Below are 20,199 nucleotides of genomic sequence, written 5' to 3'. Positions count from 1 at the left end.
TATATTTTTCATAAAACCCAATATTTTATATACTTTAATAAATGACTTAGTAAAAACCTTACTAAAAAACCTAATGGAAACATCAATAGTCAAAGGAAATAACTGCAATATTTCTACTCACGCTCAGAAATACATCACTTAAGTTCTTTAAGTCGTTGTATTTCAATGTTAGGCCCCAGCTTTTCAAATGTTGATGTGAGTAATGCCTTTGTGAATAAGTCTGTAAGTTGTCTTTTGATGAAATTTGTTGAACACTAATGTCACCATTTTCTTCAAGGTCATGTGTGTGTAGAAGAGTTTTGTTGAGATATGCTTTATTCTATCTCCTTTTATATACCCTCCTTTGATTTGTGCTATACATGCAATATTGTCTTCAAATAATATTGTTGGTAAACTTTTACCGAAAGAAAAACCACATGTTTTTTGAATATGATGAGTCATCGACCTTAACCACATACATTCTCTACTAGCTTCATGAATTGTAAGAATTTTTGTATGATTAGATGAAGTGGTTGTAATGGTTTGCTTTACAAATTGTTTTGTATAGGTCAGATAAATATAAAACATCTACATAACCATCTAGATCAAAGTTTGATTTGTTTTAATAAAATAGACTCATATCAATCGTCCCTTAAAGATAACGAAGTGCGTGCTTAACTTTATTCCAACGTCTTTTTTCGGGGTAGAACTATATCTTGTTAAATTATTACTGAGAATGCTTTATCTGGTCTTGTGTTATTGGCAAGATACATTAGTGCACTTACTGCACTAAGGTATGGTACATTAGTGCACTTATTGTGACCTAGGAGAAACTGTATTGACTGTTTTACTAGATAGTGGAAATTAGGTCACGCCTGGTTGTTTCGTTCTTTATTGTGAATATGTTCTAATTAGGTTCTAATTATGCAACTAGAGTTGGTGACTAGGTTAGGTTCATGTGGTAAAAGGTGCATATTCATACCTAAGTGTTGCTAACTACAATGATTCATCGTTTTGAGTACAAGTTTTTCTCTCTCTTGTCCAAGTGTAAGCGAAGAGCGAGATTTTCTGTGTAAGCCAAGGTTGAACATGAGAAATTAATGATTCTAGTAGGCTGATCATGCATCCTAAGGTCGTGCGGTATCTATACAATATAAATGATATGAATAGTTTGATGTATCCTATATATTTACATTATGTGCGATGGAGTAGAAAGGTATACATGGCTATGAGATGTGCTGGAATGTGAACTCGTATATGTTGGCTATGATGATGCAGGAATGTCTAAATAACTAAGTGTAAGGTAAGGGGAACTAATGCATCGAGGCGATACAAAGCATTTGTTAACTTCAGATTTATGGTGAGCAACCTCTCCTTGCCTTCTCCACACCTGCTCGGCTTTTGGGATCCAAATACTTGAAGTTAAAAGATGATTTGTGTTTAATCCTTCTAAATTAATTATGAGCAACATATCCTATGTTAAGAGGAGCAACCTCTTGGTGCCTTCGTCGCACACACTTGCATTTATGATATGTATGCTAATGATAAGTCCTGCGACAAGATTGTATTGCTACATTCCTTTTGATGCCTATTTAGCTAAGTCTAGGTCATCATGCGCCAAGTGACAACAATTAAGGCTTTATCCTTTCTTTCAAATAAGATAAGGCATTAATGGTTGCATTTAATTGAATAAGACAAATAACGCAGACATTTAGATTCTCTAACATTAACTACTCCTTACGTCATTTATCCCTACTTACTTAGACTTTGATAACTATGAAATGTAAAGAAATGGGAGAATGGAAGTAGAAACAAATTGCATTCATAAATAATGCTTTAGGCCTTTCGGCAGCCATGTAGTTTAAATTACAAATACAATTACAGAAATTACAACAGGAAGTATAAAAATAAGTGTTGAGCCGTTGAGTATGACTTCTCTCCTAAAAAGCTACAATAACTTGTATTTATACAATTTATCAATACCCCTCTCTAGCATCCTCTTTAGTCGAAGGAAAATGTGTGGAGCCAGTATATGTCAACTCTCTTCTGACACATACCAACCCTTTTACTACAAAACTTACTTTACATTAAAGACATGGTTAAATAGAAATCTAGTAAACTTCTTATTTTAAAACACAACAAAAAAACATACCGTAATAAAACTTGTTTCACAAAAATAACTCAATGTGACGAAACTCTTATACAACTCACACATACTCTATCGTGACATATAGTACATAAGTTCACTGCATACAATGACAAATTGAATTCTATCAGACAAATTAGACATCTGGCAGTGGTAGTCTGAGCTCTTAGATCATGATCATTACCTGGGAAACAAAAACATTTGAAAGAATGAGCTGAAAGACTCGATGAATGACTAGCTTTAATAAAACATGAACAATTTTAGCTTAAACTTTATTTCTCAGTTTTATAAAACATTCATATACTTTAACAAAAGATAAAACTCTTATTGTACTTTAAGAACTTGTAGAAATTAAATTTATTATAGAATTTTGAATAAAATAATGAAGTCTTCACACATGAAAAAGGAAGATAACGTGTAGTTAAATTGATAAAATATTTCAGTTACGCGTTACAAGTTACAAAAGAGCTTTATGATTGTTTATCATGTTTTTCATGTCCTTATGAATAATTTTAGGTGAAAAAAAAAAGAAGAAAAGTAGCCAAGTGACAAACATCAAGCAGGGATGCACGCGACCAACAAGGCAATTAGAAGAATAAAGTTAGGCATTCCATGTCACTAGTAGATGTTGGCACGAATGTCAGAAAATGACAAATGTGACGTCTGCGGTGTAAAGGAACTTTTCAGAGAATTAGTGAAATCCATACTATGACACGTCCAGTTAATCCTCGCCTATAAATAAAAGGCTACATCTTCAACACTACAAAAGACGTGGGTACTCCCGACGCACAAATACGTCGGCAAAAATGCAAAGTACGTCGGGAAAGGATATTCCGACGTACAAAACGGCGTCGGGAAGAACGTCGGGAGAAATGCGTCGCGAGAGGCTTTCCCGATGCCGTACCAAATCGGCATCGGGAAAGGCTTTCCCGACGTCGGGAGATGCGTCGGCATCGACGGCGTCGGGAAAACCTTTTTTCCGACGTTTTTTTTCCCGACGTAATGAACGTCGGGAAATATTTTTTATATATTTTTTAAAATATTTTATTTTTACTTTTTTCCTTATAATATTTTGCTCAAACATTCACAATGATGTTCGGATTGCTCAAAAAAATTTCACGACATTTTGGATTAAATTAAAATAAATTAATAAATATACAAACACAAATTAAAAAAATAGAATTAAAATTAATAATACGAATAAGTTGACTACAAGAAAATATAGTTCTCAATATAGAAAAAACATAAACATAAGACCCAATCTCCCAACGAGGTGCGTATGCGCGTCATTCTACACCTTCGGTCCTAAAAATGGTATAAAAATAACTAAGTTTAATACATAATCATATATTGCAAAAACTTAAGAATAATAGAGACATATACGACGTACCGCAGAGCTAGGGATCATGTGGTGGTCCCTGTTGTGCACGAGTTAGGTCTTCAATCATCTTTTTCATAGCTTCCACTTGTGAAGCTAATGCTTGGTGATTTCTATCTTGTACTTCAATCCGTTCCAAAGCTTCATGAAGTTTAGCTTGTAATTCAATCTCTTTTTGTGTGGACTGCGAACAAGATGTCGACGAACTGCTTGCACTTGCCGTTCTGCGGGCCTTCGGCTTGGGTCCCCAACCAAGGCGTTTTGAGTAGCCTGGTCGTCTACCCAACACCTGATCGCATATCTCATCCTCAGAGAGTGGCTGACTACCCTCTGGGGTAGGCTGGGATTGGAGTTCCAGCATTTGATTCTGCAACAAATTTAAAAATTATGTTAGGTAACGCGCAAAAATATATAATAAAAGTGGATAATTAATAAGGGTATAACTTACATGCGCATCCTCGGCGGCCTGCGACACGAATGTCCCAGCTCGAACGTGTGTTTCCCGGAACAATTCCACACGATCGACCGGATGCCCTCTTCTTTCAGCGAGCTCATACTGTCGTTGTAGAAACGACTTGGACCCGCTACTATGATTGTAAGGCTGCTTCTGTCTAGCAGCCTTGTTTGTCCGTGATTGCTCCTGCATTAAAACAATTATATTGTTTATTTCTTATACATATTAAAACTTGTTATCATAATTAATCATGACAAATACCTGGAATGCACGGCTGATATAATGGTCGTAGAGGAAGTGCCAATCCTCATCACGTCCAACCAATGTGTTTGGTGGGTTGGCACGAGCCTTCTCTGGGTCGCTGTACTTTTTGAAATGTCTATGACAGTCGGCCCGGAACTCTTTAAAGGTCGTGAGCATCTGATGCTCAACAAACTTGTTCATTGCTTGATCATTGAAATCAAGCACAAACAATCGCTGCACATTACAAACATAAAACATTAGATTGGTTAAAGTTAGATATGTTTCAAATGAAATCATATATAAATGTGTAGTGCATTTAATTATCTGGAGGTCGCCCTTGACGACCTCAATGTATTCTCTCCCAACATCCGCCCACTTAAGACAGCGGACAGGAAATGTCTTTCGCACGCACACGCCTATCGCTTGGCTGAAGCGAACGGCGTGTGGAGAAATAGGCTTCTCCGCTCCAGGGGCGATCGTCATCGGAATGCGCCCATTTATTGCAACGTGGCGCTCTAACTCCAAGAGTCGAGACTGCGCACGTCTCCTAGGAGTCGGAGTCGTTTGTTGAGAAAAAGACCCTGCTCAATAAATAGACAATAACATATAAAGTTAGGAACCCCTACATGAAATATTTGTAAGTTAAAAATGAATAAAATTCTTAGACTCACCCGTATTGTCGCCCACAGATGACGACCCTCCCGCAATGTTATCTAAATCCTCCTCAAACTGGAGGAACATATCGTCCGTCTCCATAAAATTTGATCGTCGATATGACATAATGACTATGGACATATAAAAAACAAACATTCAATAACCAAATACAAATACATAGCTAAAAATTGGGTCACTCCATGTCTATACTCAAGGGATAACTTATTTCTAAGTTTCATCCAACCCTTATCCATAACTGCAGAATAGCCAACACAACCTAATTATTAACAACAAAATACTTCAAAATATCTTCGCATCCTACAAACCCCTCCAAACTACAAAGGCTACCATAACTGCAGGATAGCCAACACAACCTAATTATTAACAACAAAATACTTCAAGCTATCCTAACTACCACCCATTGATACCAGCAAATTCAAAACAAAAAAGGCTACCATAACTGCAGGATAGCCATCCCAAACATAAAAAAATTCAGAACAAAAAAGCTACCATAACTGCAGTATAGCCAAAACAAATCTTAACACACATATTACATTCCCAATTCAATTTAACTATTAACTCCCCCCCTCCAATTTCAATTTTCCATTCAACTATAAATTCCCCTCCCCCCCCCCCCCCCCCAATTTCAATTTTCAATTTAACTTAAACCCCCTCCCTCCAATTCAATTTTAAATTTAACTATACATCCCCCCTAATTCAATTTAACTATTAACTCCACCCCCCTCCAATTTCAATTTTCCATTCAACTATAAATTCCCCTCCCCCCCCCCCCCCCCCCCCCCCCAATTTCAATTTAACTTAAACCCCCTCCCTCCAATTCAATTTTAAATTTAACTATACATCCCCCTAATTCAATTTAACTATTAACCCCCCTCCCCTCCAATTTCAATTTTCAATTTTCAATTCAAATATAAAAATACATTTAACAAACAAAAATCTATTCCAAAAGAAAATCCTAAACTAATTTTCATCAAAAAAAAACCCTAAACTAATTTTTATAAAAAAAAAACCTAAAACATAAACTTAAACTAAATAAATTTACATATTTCACTTACCTAAAGTGGCAGACGGCGACGAGGAACAACGGCGAGGGCGGTCGGCGACGGACGGCGGCGGAACAAAAGGATTATGCACGACGGCGACTTCTTCTTCTTCTTCTTTCTTTTTCTCCTCCTCTCGGTTTCGGTTCTGTGAATACAGAACTGAAACGAATTTAAAGGGGATTTCCCGACGCAGTGACGTGGCGTCGGGAAATCCCTCAAAATGCGTCGGGAAAAGGGGAATTCCCGACGCTCATTAAACCCCTTTTCCCGACGTTTCACGCGGCGTCGGGAAAAACCCCTATTCCTGACGCCGCTCCCGACGCACTGTTCACGGCGTCGGGAAAAACCCTTTTCCCGACGTATTCTTGCCGACGCCTTTGTGGTGCATCGGGAAAGATGGTTTTCCCGACGCAGCTCCCGACGCGTTATTGAGGGCGTCGAGAAAGCCCTTATTCCCGATGTTCTTTATGCCGACGTGCTTTTCGGCGTCAGGAATGCTCCATTTTCTTGTAGTGCAAGAACAATATGTGAATTCTACCATAGAGCAAGCTCATTTCCAACTTCCATTTTTCCCTTCTTTATTTTAGGTGAGAGCTTAGAACATAGTCGAGAGATCCCCCCTTCCGCTTTCCCTCAATGTATAGGTAAAAACAAAGTCAAAGAGTATGAGAAATCATACTCTACGGCTCGATACACATCTTTGTACTTTTATTTGTAAATTTTTTTAATTATATTTTTAATTTAAACTCCATGGCCAAAAGGCCTAAAACTTTAAGTTTGAATGCAATTTCTTTCGACTTCCATTCTCCCATTTCTTTATCTTTCATAACTATTAAATGTAAGACCTGCACCTAAATTAAGAACTAAGAGGTTAAAAATTTGGCTAAGTGTTCTGGATTAGGCGAGTTGAATAAAAGAAGGCGTTTTGAAGCAAGGTTTATGCGAAAAGCAATAGATGTTTATGGTAATTCGCAAGATAGGTTATAGTTAAGTGGTAAAAATTTAAAGACTCGGTACTACTTTGAGATTAAGGCGTAAGGCCAAGTAAAAGGAATTTGAAGAGTTTACTAGGCGAGAAATCTGTCAAGGCGTTTTACTTTTTAAGTTTTAAGAGGTATGTTTAAACATTTGTTGTAAAGTTACTGTAAAACGCTTAGTGAAGTTTAATAAAGTTTTAGTTTGGTTTACTTCTTTGTGTTAAGTATTCTTATCGCTTAAAAGTACTTGTAAAATTATAAGTTAAAACAAAGGAAAGTCATGGGGCGATTAAGCAAAGTTTAAGAAACTCAAGACTGAGTGTCTTTGAAGTTTAAACGCATCAAGAATGCTCAAGTTATACCACGTCTAATATACTAAGCAAGGACGTGTACTGATAACTTATATGTTATTTGTATCATTTTAAGTAAACTAATTAAGTCTTATCGCATGAAAATAGAAGAAAATGGAGGAAAAAAATAGGCGATTTGATTAATTAGCGAAATGCATGATATAAAAGAACCTTATCCCTATTTTACTATGTTTTAGTACTCTAATTACAGAATTTTAGGTAAAAAGGAGTGAAGCTCGGCGATATCATATTTACGCGACAAGGCATGTTCAACCTTTGCGGTGAAAAGCAGTAAAAGCTAGGTGATCAAGGCACTAACAAACAAAATTGGTTGGCGGAAAATTCAGAGAAAGGATAAAATGACGTCTACGCAGCGTTGTTGCAGCTTTTCAGAGGCCTTAATGACGCGTGGTGTCTTGTCAACATCAACTCTTGCCTTTAAATAGAGCATCTCACTCTAGAATAAGGTATGCACATTTAACCGGAGAGCAAGTTCTTACATCGTTCGTCTTCTCCCTTCCCATGAGTTTTAGGTGAGAGCATAGAACAAAAGAGAGAGAGAGAATCATCCCCTCCATCTTTACCCTCATCAATAGGCAAAAATCAGAGCCAAAGAGTATGAAAAATCAGACTTTGCGGCGTAACATCTTCTCTTGTACTCCAGCTTGTATTTTTTTTTGTGTTGTTTTGTAAGACTAATACCATGGCCGAGAGGCCAAAATTGTTTTTATTAAAGCAATGCATTTCTTCTTTCATTCTCTCATATTTCTTATTCTTTCCATGTTCAATCTATTTGGTTAGCTAACTAGTAATGAAATGTGTTTTTAATGCTTAAATAATTAGAATGGATGTACAATTAGTTTTGTTAAGTTAAACGTGAATATCTTAACATTGTACATTCGAGAGAAGAACAATGATATTGATCGTAATCGCCTAACAAGTGAGAACCACATTTAGCTAAGCAAGTGGTGAGAAGAATGTAGCAATACAATCTTATCGCCAAACTCATACATTATCGAGAGGATACTGTGTGTGGTGATAGCACCGAGAGGTTGCCTGCCTTAATTAATGATAAGTTACTAATAGCACATTCAAGATGATCAGATAAAAATCATAGCTTAACTTTGTGTATTTGCATCCCAAAAAGCAAGCAAGTATGGCAAAAGCGCTGAAAGGTTGCTCGCCCTAATTCTGAGTTAGTAAATGCTTTGTATCGCCTTGAAGTATTAAAGCATAAATTATTGCGTTTAGACAATTAAACCCTTCCTTTCTTGCCATATCTATAATGAGTTCACATTCAATTTTTCCATCTCGCTATGCTTACCTTGCACCGCCAAGCACAGTAGTGTAAATAGTTAGGACATGATTTAGCACGATAGGATAAATTCGAAACTTAAATTTTATGTGTTCGACCTTGGACTTACCAGAAAACCTTTCTTTGCTTATACTTGGCAACAAAGAGGAAAACTTGCACGATAATGTTTATCTTTAGCAATTTAGCAACACATGAATAGGAGTGTACCTTTTATCGTATAATCCTATTTAGTCGCTCAATTATAGCCCCTCATGTTAAATCTACGAGTATAACACTTGTAAAAATATAGTACATAAACAAACAAGCATGTACGGGACGAGGTGTGAAAACTTGGTATCAGAGCATGGTTTTGGGAAGCCTCGTAGTTTTTAGTGTGATTTTGTATGGCTAAATGCTTAAATTATTTTTGTATGGAGTAGTGGAAGTAGACATGCCACCCAGAAGAGGAAAGGTTGGAAGAAGTGGATCAAGAGAAACTACTAAGCCCACAATGGACTCAGAAGTGCACTCCGTTAACCCTGATGCGGCGAGAGAGCAAAAAGAAGCGTTATATGATAGGGTTGCTTAAAGATGTGATAGAAAAACAACTTGAGAAAAAGTATGGAATAGAAAGATTAAAAGCGTTAGGAGCCACTAAGTTTAATGGGACAACTAGACTGGAAGAAGCGAAAAAGTGGCCAAGGACACACTAGATAAGTGTTTTCACATTATGCAATGTCCAGAAGAGAGAAAAGTAGACTTGGCTGTGTTTTCGCTACAAGGAGAGGTTGAAGATTGATGGACTCTAGAGGAAAACAAAGGAAGAAGAGTAGACTGGGAAGACTCCAAGGAGATTTTCAATGGCAAATACTTTTCTGAGACTTATAGAGATGATAAAAGAGATGAATTTCTACACTTAAAGCAATGAGAGCTCTCCGTCGCAGAATATGAGAAGAAGTTTACGGAGTTAGCTAAGTATTTATGACGCTAATTGATTTAGAAGCTAAATGATGTAGGCAATTTGTGAATGGACTAAGAGGAGAAACCAGAACTTTGTAGTATCTATTATGGCAAGAAGTGACTATGTGCAATTAGTAAATGCAACTCTATGAGTAAAGAAAAGTCTGGGAGTAAAAAAACCAAGTTCTGAATTAAACGAAGAAGGAGAAAAAGGAAGCGTCAGAAATAAGAAGGCTAAGACCATTGTTAGTCAAGGATCGCATTGGATTAGCGATAAAAAATCTCAATGTAAAGATTGTGAAAGAAATCATACAAGAATGTGTAGAAGGAAAAATATTACTTGCTCCCTGTGTGGCAAGAAAGGGCATTACAAGAATGAATGCCAAAATAAGATGAAGATAGACGAAGAAGGATCGATGCAAAGACAAGTGGCCTCTCACTCAGTATAACAACCTATGCGAGGAGGCTTTACAATTGATAAAGCAAGTGGTAGATGTAGAGTTCAAAGGGAAACAAGAAAAGAAAATGGTGTAAAGTTTTTTGTTTGTAATTTTTTTTATAACTTTTTTACACCATGTAAGGATGTATTTACAAAGTCAAGTAATGAAGATAGAGTTTTTGGAAAGCGTGGAGTTATTTTCTTGTTACTTAAATTTCGAGGACAAAATTTCAAAAGAGGAAAAGAATTGTAAGACCCACATCTAAATTAAGAACTGAAAGGTTAAAAATGTGGCTAAATGTTCTAGATTAGGCGGGTTGAATAGGAGAAGGCATCTTGAAGAAAGGTTTATGCGAAAAGCAATAGATGTTTAAGGTAATTCGCGAGATAGGTTATGGTTAAACGACAAAACTTTAAAGACTCAGTAACTACTTTGCGATTAAGGTGTTAAAGGCCAAGTAAGAGGAGTTGAAGAGAAATTGCAGTACACACAATTCACAAAACTATTCCGTTCTCACATACCAGTATCTCCCTCCTCCTCAGTTTGAAGAAGAGGAAACTTGAAGAGTAAAATGGGGAACATGGAAAATCTACCCACGTTCTCTATTAATTTAACTAATTAAATTAATATTAAAATTAAATAAATAATTAAATTATTCATTAATTAAATCATATTTAAATGAACATCTCTCACATAACCTATAGTTTAAATTAAATTAAATTAAACTAAACTAAACTATTAATTAGTTTTCTAATTAATTAATTGCTAAATTAAATATCATATATTTAATTTAATCCAAATTTGAATCATATTCAAATATAAATTTCTCTCATAACCTATAGTTTCAATGTGTATCATATATGCATTAAATTTTAACCTATAGTTTAACATGAATCTAATTCACATTAAATTAATATTTGAACTCATTCATATATTTTATTCTCTCTTAAATTAGTTTTGAATCATAACAAGAATTAAATTTATACAATAAAGTTTAATTAAAAAAGAAACTTTATATTATAATGTATCACCATACATTATATTAATTCCCAAAGTAGAATTGGACATTTCAAACTACAACAAATATAAATAAATCTCATTACCCTTTACGAGCTAGGAAGGGGACCTAATGGACCTATAGATTAAAAGCTACAACGATATGAGATTAATTGGCTAAACTCATTAACCACATTAATCAATATTCATTAACTGTGTGTACACTTCACTAAAGACTCACAGCTAAACTCTTCTCACTGTAAAGATATTTCTATGTCCATGGATATAGACCAATAACAGTAAGTTAGTCCTTCACAAGTGTTCGTAACACCAGTTAGGTCAAATTACCGTTTTACCCCTTGGTTACTTTTAATCCTTAAATACCAGTGCTCCTCTAATGAACAACCTGTTTATGGTCCAACAACTAAACAGAAACCCCTCTCATGCCATAGAGAGGGTAGGGCTCTTTGTTCAAGTTCCAAAGCCGCTATTTAAGTGAACACTTATCTACTTACCTTAAAGTCGGAAGGAGTGAATTCCATCTTATGTGATTATATTCTCAACTACGTACTCAGTCTTGTCCCCAAAATGATAAGTATATTGAGTCGGAAATCTGGCCACTCTCACCCGTACAAATCAAAGGACAATCCCTCACGAATAGGAGTCCATAATACACTCAAGATTAAGACTAAGTTACCTAGGTCATCCTAATGAAATAGAAACCTAACTAGTTAGCAGAGTCACATCTACTGGTTACTATTTTGTGGTTCGGTCTTATGCAAACTCATTACATAGAATACCCTCATTCGCATATCACCTACATGAACGCGTTGGATCATTGCGTTTGTATTAAATACAAAATGAGTTGTATCCATAGTGTTACCAGGATAAGGTACTCAACCTTAACCCTATACTATAGACCCTTTAAGCTGATCTTCAGCATTAATCGTTGTATGTCTCTACATACTATTCAAGATTCATCAAAGAGCTTAGGATGTTAGTTTATTGGATTTAGGTTATTAAGACAAAACTAATAATATAATTAATAACACTTATTGAAATTATAATAATAAAACACTATTAATAATGGTCAATGAGTGATATTTACTATCTACGAGTTTTAGTACATAAAACCCAACATATTTAAGAAGCATTTGTTTCATCCATATTAATTGAGTACAATAGCTTCCTGCAACAATATATCCAGTTTCAGCTGTTGATGAGGAAACATTATTTTGTTTTTTACTAAACCATGAAATTAGATTGATTCCTAAAAAGAAACATCCACCTAATGTGCTCTTTCTATCATCAGAGCATCTTACCCAACTTGTATCACAATATCCAACAAGTGTTGAATTTGTATCATATAAGTATATAATACCAAACTCACATGTGACATGAACATATTTAAGAATTCTTTTAACAATGATAAGATGAGATACACGTGGATCAGATTGACAATAAGCACAAACATCGACTGCATATGCTATACCTGGTCTATTTGCAGTTAAATATAATAGAATTTCAATCATACTTCTGGTAAGTTTGTGGTCTACAGCTGTTTCAGAATTTTTGGTTAATTTTAAATGAGTGGCAGCAGAAGTTCTCTTGTGTTGAGATTTATCAAGGCAAAATTTCTTGACAATGTTCTTGGTATGTTTTTCTTGAGAAATAAAAGTTCCATTCTTCTTTTATTTTATTTGAAGACCAAAAAAGAATGATAACTCACCAACCATACTCATCTCAAACTCGACTGCATAATATGAATAAAGTTGCCAACAATTTCTTCAGGAAATCTTCCAAAAATAGTATCATCAACATAAATTTGAGCAACAATTATGTCTTTGTCAGATTTATTTACAAATAAAGTTTTGTTTGTACCTTCTCTAGCATAACCTTTGTGAATAAGATAAATAGTAAGACATTCATACCAAGTTCTAAGGGCTTGCTTTAGACCATGTAGAGCTTTATTCAATTTATTCACATGTTGAGGATGAACAAGATCTCTGAATCCTTTAGATTGAGCAACATACACTTCTTCATTTAGGTATCCATTAGAAAGGAACTCTTGACATCCATTTGTTATAATTTAAATTTCTATAGGCAGGATATGCTAAGCAATAGGTCAATGGATTCAAGTCTAGCTATGGGAGCAAATAATTCATCAAAATCAATGCCTTTAATTTTATAGTAGCCTTGAGCAACAAGTTTAGCTTTAATTTTTTGTAACACATCCTCTTTCATCAATTTTATTTTTGAAGATCCCTTTGGTTCTAATAATATTTACATAATCAGCTTTAGGAACCAACTACCAGATATTATTTCTTTTAGACTGAAAAAGCTCATCTTGCATAGCATTAATCCAGTATTCATTTTTGAGAGCTTCATTAACAATAGTTGGCTCAATATGAGAAGTATAACACAAATTTGCAATTAATTTTGCATTGTCAATTCTATCCTTCTTTCTAGTTGTAACTCCTATGTTTAGATGACTCATGATGCTACTGGAAGGATGATTCTTTTGAACATGAGAAGAAGGAGCTCCTTCTTTTAAAGGGGTTTGAGGATTGCTGACAGAGAGATCAAAGTTATCACTGTTGTTATTAACTTCAGAATTAGCTAGAGAAGCTTCTGTATCTTTCTGCAAACAAGCTAAGTTGCATCTAAATCTTGCAAATATGAAACATTATCATTTTTAGAATGTTTAAGAAGAACTTTCTCATTATCATTAATAACTATATCGATAGTTTCCATAATAGTTCTGGTTTGTTTATTAAAAGCTCAATATGCACGACTATTTTGAGAATATCCTACATCAGATTTTACATCCCATTTTTTATGATATTCTCGATCAGCAAGAATAATATAAATATTTCCTTTCACATTTGGGTTTCTACACTTCCATTATTCATAAATAGTAAACGAAGTTCATGCACAACGGTAATTCTGTTATGAACATGACAAGCTGTGTTCATAGCTTCAGCCCATAAATGTAAAAGGATTTGTTTAGCATGTAGCATGACCCTAGTCAATCTGTTCTTTCTTCAAACTACTCCATTTTATTGAGGAGTTAATGGAGTTGAGTATCATGATAAATTCCTTCTTAATCATAAAAATTATTAAACTCTTCGTTTTCAAATTCTTTGTCATGATCACTACGAATTCCTATAATATTTTTTCCTTGTTCACATTGTAAATGCAAACACAGATTTATACAAACTTTAACTGTTTGAAATTTCCTTTTAGAAATTTGACCCAAGTGAATCAAGAATAGTCATCAACACAAACAAATGCATACTTCTTCTCTCCAAGACTTTTAGTTGGCATTGGACCCATAAGATCCATATGAAGCAGTTTAAGAACTCTGTTGGTATAATATTCACCAACACTTTTGTGTTAAGATCTTATTTGTTTTCCAAGTTGACAGTCACCACAAAATAAATAAGAGTTTATATCAAGAGTAGGTATCTCTTGGACAGATTCTTCTTTTAAAGCCTTACTGATGGTTCTCAAACTAACATGCCCAAGTTTTCTATGCCAAAGTTGAGTTTCTTCTTTCTTGGATAAATTGCAAATAGGCTTACATTTATTTGATACCCAGTGATAGCAATTATCTATTTGTCCAATTCCTTTCATAAAAACAACATTATTCTTATTTGTCAGAATACATTCCTCTTTACAGAAATTCACTATATAGCCTTGGTAACATAGTGGACCGATGCTGATTAAATTTGCAGTTAATCCTTCAAAAAATCTACCATCTTTCATACATGAAAGATAAGACTTAATAATATTTCCCTTTGCGAGAATTCTTCCTTTAGCTCTATCACCAAAAGTTACGTGTCCTAAAGATCATTCTTTCAATTCAAAAAAATATGAACGATTATCGATTATATGTCTTGTACAACCACTATCGAAATATCAATCTTTAGTTGATGTTTGGATAGTAGTAAAGGTAACATTGCATGTAGTAGAAGACTGTTTTATCCTTCACTCCATCTTTAATTGTTTTGGCTTGTAAATAGGAATATTTGATTTATGATGAGAGGAGGCTGATATTTTCTTGGAAGCGTCCTTTTGACAAAGGAATATATATTCTTTTGTAATTTATAACATAATGATCTCATATGCGTATGTTTACCACAATAGTGATAAACCCAGATTTTTGACTTCTTGTGAACAAATTTACTTTTGGTTTGATTTCCTTTTGCAGTAACAACCTCTCTTGACACTTCTTCTTCTTTCGTGTTCTTGGCTGGAACAAACACAGTCAAATTGTTCTGCTTGCCCTTTTTATCTTCACAATCATATCCAATTCCTTCTTTATTTGATCTGTTTTTTCCTGTTTTAAGAATTTGATTAAGGTCATCGGTACCATAATTAACATTTTAACTGATTTAGATATATTATTAAACTTAGTCTTCATATCCTCCGATTCATATTTTTTAAGAAGAGATAATGGATAATAGACGATGATTATCTTTAATTAACTCATGAATTCTTTCTTTCTAAATCATAAGTTGTTGGTGAAAATTTGATCATAGGTCAAAATCTTTCCATTTTTATAGTAGATTAATCTTCAATATTTGATTATGAGAAATTCTTATAGAGAATAATGACAAACGCTCGATTATATTCTCCTTCAATGTCACTGCCATCCAATTCACCATCCGATAGGGTTGTGCAAAAGCTTCTTTTTTGTTTCTTTAGATAATTTGGGCATTCAGTTTGATAATGACCATATCCTTCACATTCTCTACATTTGAACGTCCTGTCAATTTTGACAAATGACTTATCAGAATCCTTTTTTCTATAATTGTTCTGATCTCTATTACTAAAGCCATATTTATTAGAACTCTGGAACTTTTTAACAACTTTGGAAAATTGCTTTGTCAACATAGCTATTGACTTATTAATATTGTCGTTTGAAGACTTATCCATATCAAGATTTTCTTCCTCATGAACATATTGAAAAGCAATCCCTTTACATTTTTTTATCTTCTTTATCAGATTTTGAAATTTCAAAGATATGTAGAGAGCCAAATAATTCATCTAACTTTAAGGATTCAATATCATGGGCTTCTTCCATTGCAGATACTTTCATATTAAATCTTTTGGGCAAAAATCTTAAAAGTTTTCTAACTGGTTTGGATTCAGAAATCCTTTCTCCTAGAACAAAGAATTCATTTGCAATGTCCAAAACTCTAACATTAAATTCAACAATGGTTTCATCTTCCGTCATTCTTAAAGATTCAAAGGTAGATATACCTTTGTATATACCTTTATACACAACCTTAAGTATTTTCCAAGCTTCTTTTGCTGAAGAACAGGTATTTATTAACTTAAATACGTTTTGATCAACTCGATTATAAATAGCATCAAGAGCACGAGAGTTGTCCAAAAAAGCTTGATCTTCGGCATCAATCTAATTTGATTTAGGTTTTGTAGTAGATTTACCTTCCACAGTGATTGTTGGTGGTTTCTAATTAGAGATAACAACTTCGCAGGTCATACTATTAATAGATTTGAGGAAAGCAGTAATGTAGACCTTCTAATGAGCACAATTTGTTCCATCAAGGACTGGTGGTTGAGTAATGGATCCACCTTCTTTGATCATATCCATTGAATTAGAACCTTGCTCTGATATCAACTGAAAAGGTAAAATAGTCGTAAATTTTCTTTATCTTTTCTTTCAAACACTAACAACATATTTTATCTTCCTGTTAAATCAAAAGAAACTATTTAAAATATTTGCAAAAGATGCAACAAAGATAAACAAATTACCAGCACCTCCTACTTATTGAATGCTTGCTAAACTCTTATTAAACCTTAAGCTGCCACATGACACTCCCTCAATTAGTATTAAGTGTCCTTCAATGCCTAGTTAACACTGTAGACATTTATTTTCACTCTTTTCTTTCCCCACAACCTAACTCATGGTTTTTTTTTTTTTTTTTAATTAACATACGCTCGATAAAAACCTTATTAGAAATCCTTCAAACCTAATCTCTTATGTCAACTAGCACAAAAAGTGGGGTTTACACGTCAACCATGAAAAAGTAATACAAATGTTAACAAAAGTGGATGGAATTAAAACACCTTAACTTGTTTGAATTATAAAGATTAAACATGCATATTAAAAGAGAAAAACTAAGAATTGAGAGCTATACAACCTTTGTAGATCAAACCAATCATGAACAAAAGTCGTAGACTACCATAAGAGCCTTTCAAACTAATCTTTGGCCTCAAAACGGGAAGGTGGAATCCGATGCGTGCTTAGTTTCAGAGTGTAAGATTATAAGAGTTTTTGAGTTTGCTCGAGTGAGTGCAAAATTTCAGCAAAATTTGCAAACATCGTGAATAACATAAATCCTATTAACCCTTTGGTTATACTAGAATTTTACATGTGCGATTTTTTCATTTATAAATTAAATGTAATGATATTTGTTGTTATGTATAAATGATAATTGTATTAATAAATAGGGTATTTTTCGAAATAGCAAAATAAATTAAAATATTTATAAGCTATAACAAAATTTTGGATTCTACCAAAGATAGAAACTGATAGACTTCTATCACTGTCTATTAATGCCACTGATTGAAGCATATCAGTATCTATCAATGTCTATTATTGATAGAATCTGAAATTTTGCTATATGTTATAAATATTTTGTCAAATTTTTTATTTTTGATAATTTTCCTATTAAATATGATAAAACTTAACAAATAAAATGAGTACAGTATTCAAACTTCTTCAAAACTTAGTTACTAATAAATAAAGATACTTATGAAAGGTTTTTCAAATATTTTGCATTTTATGGCGAGAGAAACCACTATACAATTTTTTCAAATAGTTCCTAATAAATAAAGATACTTATTGAAAGAATTTATTCTCGTATATGAGTGATAAATATTCATGAAACAATACAATTTTATTATTAATAAAATTAGAAATGACTCTTTTTTTTTTTTTTGAAAAATACAGAAACAATTTTCATTAGGGGTGCTCAAATAAGTCGAAAAATTTGGACTACCCAACCCTAAGTTGGGATGAGTTACTTTTGTTGTCAGGTTGGATGGTTTAGTTAAATAGTTCTATCTTCGTCGAGTTAGATTGAATTGTGGTTTGGTTAGATTGGGTTGAATTGTAGGTTGAATAAAAAGAAATTTGGGTTGACCCAAACCCCGCACATGCACACACACACAATAACGTTATTGATAAACTTTATAATTGTTATTATATGTTTAAACTTGTATTAAATATCATAGATATTTAGTATTTTATTTTTGAACTTAGTGATCCAATTTTAGTTATTAATTATGTCAATTGATAAACTTTCGTTGTACTTATGATATCCTTTGCCAATGTAGATAGTATTACTAGCTCTTAACTTAAAGGGTTGTAAGTGGTTCACCAATTTGGGGTGTACGCAGTCTGGGGTCTAACTGGAATCATGTTTTCTACAGTAGTATGGTATATGTAACATTGTTGCATGGTTCCAGGTTGCTAGTCTTGCAACGAGGCACCTTGCATGAATTGGGGAAGCAGCAATTTACTTATTGATCTTTGGGACTTAGGGAGTTCTTAAGTCATGGCATGTTGTATGCTCTCTATGTCTCGCATTCTCATGTAATTACTTAGTCCTCGTTGAGTACAAGTTTTCTTATTAGTTACTCAAGTATAAGCAAAGGAATAGGTTTTCGTGGATGATCCAGGGTTGAACACATGGAATTGATATCAAAGCTTAGTTCTAGGGTTCACTCTTCATTTAGGTGGTCTAAAAGAATAAACTATACACTATGAGAAAGTATAAGTTTAAATTATACTTACTTATCTACACTAGAGAATCTGTAAAGGGGGATTAGGATGGATGCGAGATGGAAATGTAAACTAACTTGCATAAAAGAAAGAGTGAAGGAAAGTTCATGCATTACTAGGCGACTAAGTAAGAAAAAAACCTTGAGGCAATATAACTCAATTAACTAGCTTATGATTAAGGCGAACACCTCTCGGTGTCCTTAAACATCATACTTGCTCACCTCTCAGGATCCCAACGTCTAAGCTGAGTTAAGTAAGAAATATCTAGACCGCTTCACTTACAAGACTTATAGAGCTTCGCTTTTAAGGGTGACAACATCACGGGGCCATATACCAACACTTCTTCTCATTTTGAGATACAGATGATGGAAATTATCTCGCCAAGGTGGAGCTTTTCTCCAAATTTCCCCTTGCACGCATTAGCCATGTTCTTGCTACTTGCTCTCTCGGGTAGTTGGTGATAAAAATTGGCTAGATGATGACTATAGCTTAGCTAACACATTAAGAGTTATAAGCTAACCTTCTTATCAAGTACTTATCTTAAATCTTAAACTACAAATAACAAATAGACAAATGAACAATAAAGAGATGATGGATTGAAAGGTATAAATATGCAATGTATTAAACAATGTATTAAAGAATATAGGCCTTCGATCACTGTATAATATGAACAATGTATTACAATGAAATACAAAGAATGGAAAGAATACTAATGACATTACACGTTCGAGGACATTAGGAATGAGATCTTTTTCACTCAAACCTCAAGCTTCCACTCATTGGCTGGCCAAAGAAGATGAAGAAATGCTTTACAAATGGTGGAAATGTTATTCCTTTTCACCACTCTCTAGGTTTTGGCCGGTTCTGACATTTGGCTCTTCATAAAGTCGGCCTGTTGGCCTATTTGGGCATCTTAGGTCCATCCAAATCTACCTTTCTTGATGGAGATGGAGTCATTTATATAAGCAAAAGCAGAAAATCTAATCTTTTGAACATGTCAACACCGAAAGATGCCTCTATGTTAAGTCACATAATTTTCAACTACCACTTTTGTCTTCTAGCAAACCTCTTGTCACCTACTATCTTGTGTAATCTTCAGGTGAGTTCTTCTGCAATTTGCTAGCTTCTTCTTTTGTTCATAATCCTATGTTAAGACACTAAAAATAGGGTGAAACAGGTATAAATGCTTATGTAAATTATATTTTAAAATGTTTATGAATTTACAACATAATCTACGCGTTTTGACACATTTCTTATACATTTTGATCACGTTATTCTATCTAAAAGGCTATAATAACTTGTATTTCTACAAGTTATCACACTTCCAAATTTAGAATAATGCTTGGCCTCAAGCATCACTCCATATCATGCTTGTCCCCAAGCATAATTCCTCCTCAAAGACTCACCTTCCTCCTTGCATTTCTTAACTTCTCAAAATGTGAGTT

The 20,199-nt window shown here is 34.0% G+C and overlaps 1 protein-coding gene across 1 annotated transcript; it reads right to left on the bottom strand.

The window, feature by feature from the left end:
* Positions 1-3,293: 3,293 nt before the first annotated feature.
* Positions 3,294-6,058, bottom strand: LOC127149923 (uncharacterized). Its single transcript, XM_051086319.1, has 7 exons — positions 5,931-6,058; positions 4,872-4,985; positions 4,546-4,781; positions 4,219-4,434; positions 3,952-4,143; positions 3,516-3,870; positions 3,294-3,430 (listed from the first exon to the last, which is right to left on the bottom strand). Exons 2-6 carry the CDS (start codon positions 4,978-4,980, stop codon positions 3,523-3,525), a joined length of 1,101 nt encoding a protein of 366 aa, XP_050942276.1. The 5' UTR covers positions 4,981-4,985; positions 5,931-6,058; the 3' UTR covers positions 3,294-3,430; positions 3,516-3,522.
* Between the last annotated feature and the right edge of the window lie 14,141 nt (positions 6,059-20,199).

This window comes from Cucumis melo, chromosome 6 (genome assembly GCF_025177605.1).
Source record: "Cucumis melo cultivar AY chromosome 6, USDA_Cmelo_AY_1.0, whole genome shotgun sequence".
In the NCBI taxonomy this organism is placed as follows: Eukaryota; Viridiplantae; Streptophyta; class Magnoliopsida; order Cucurbitales; family Cucurbitaceae; genus Cucumis; species Cucumis melo.
The sequence above is the reverse complement of the archived record's forward strand: the minus strand, read 5'-3'. Positions and strand labels throughout refer to the sequence as shown.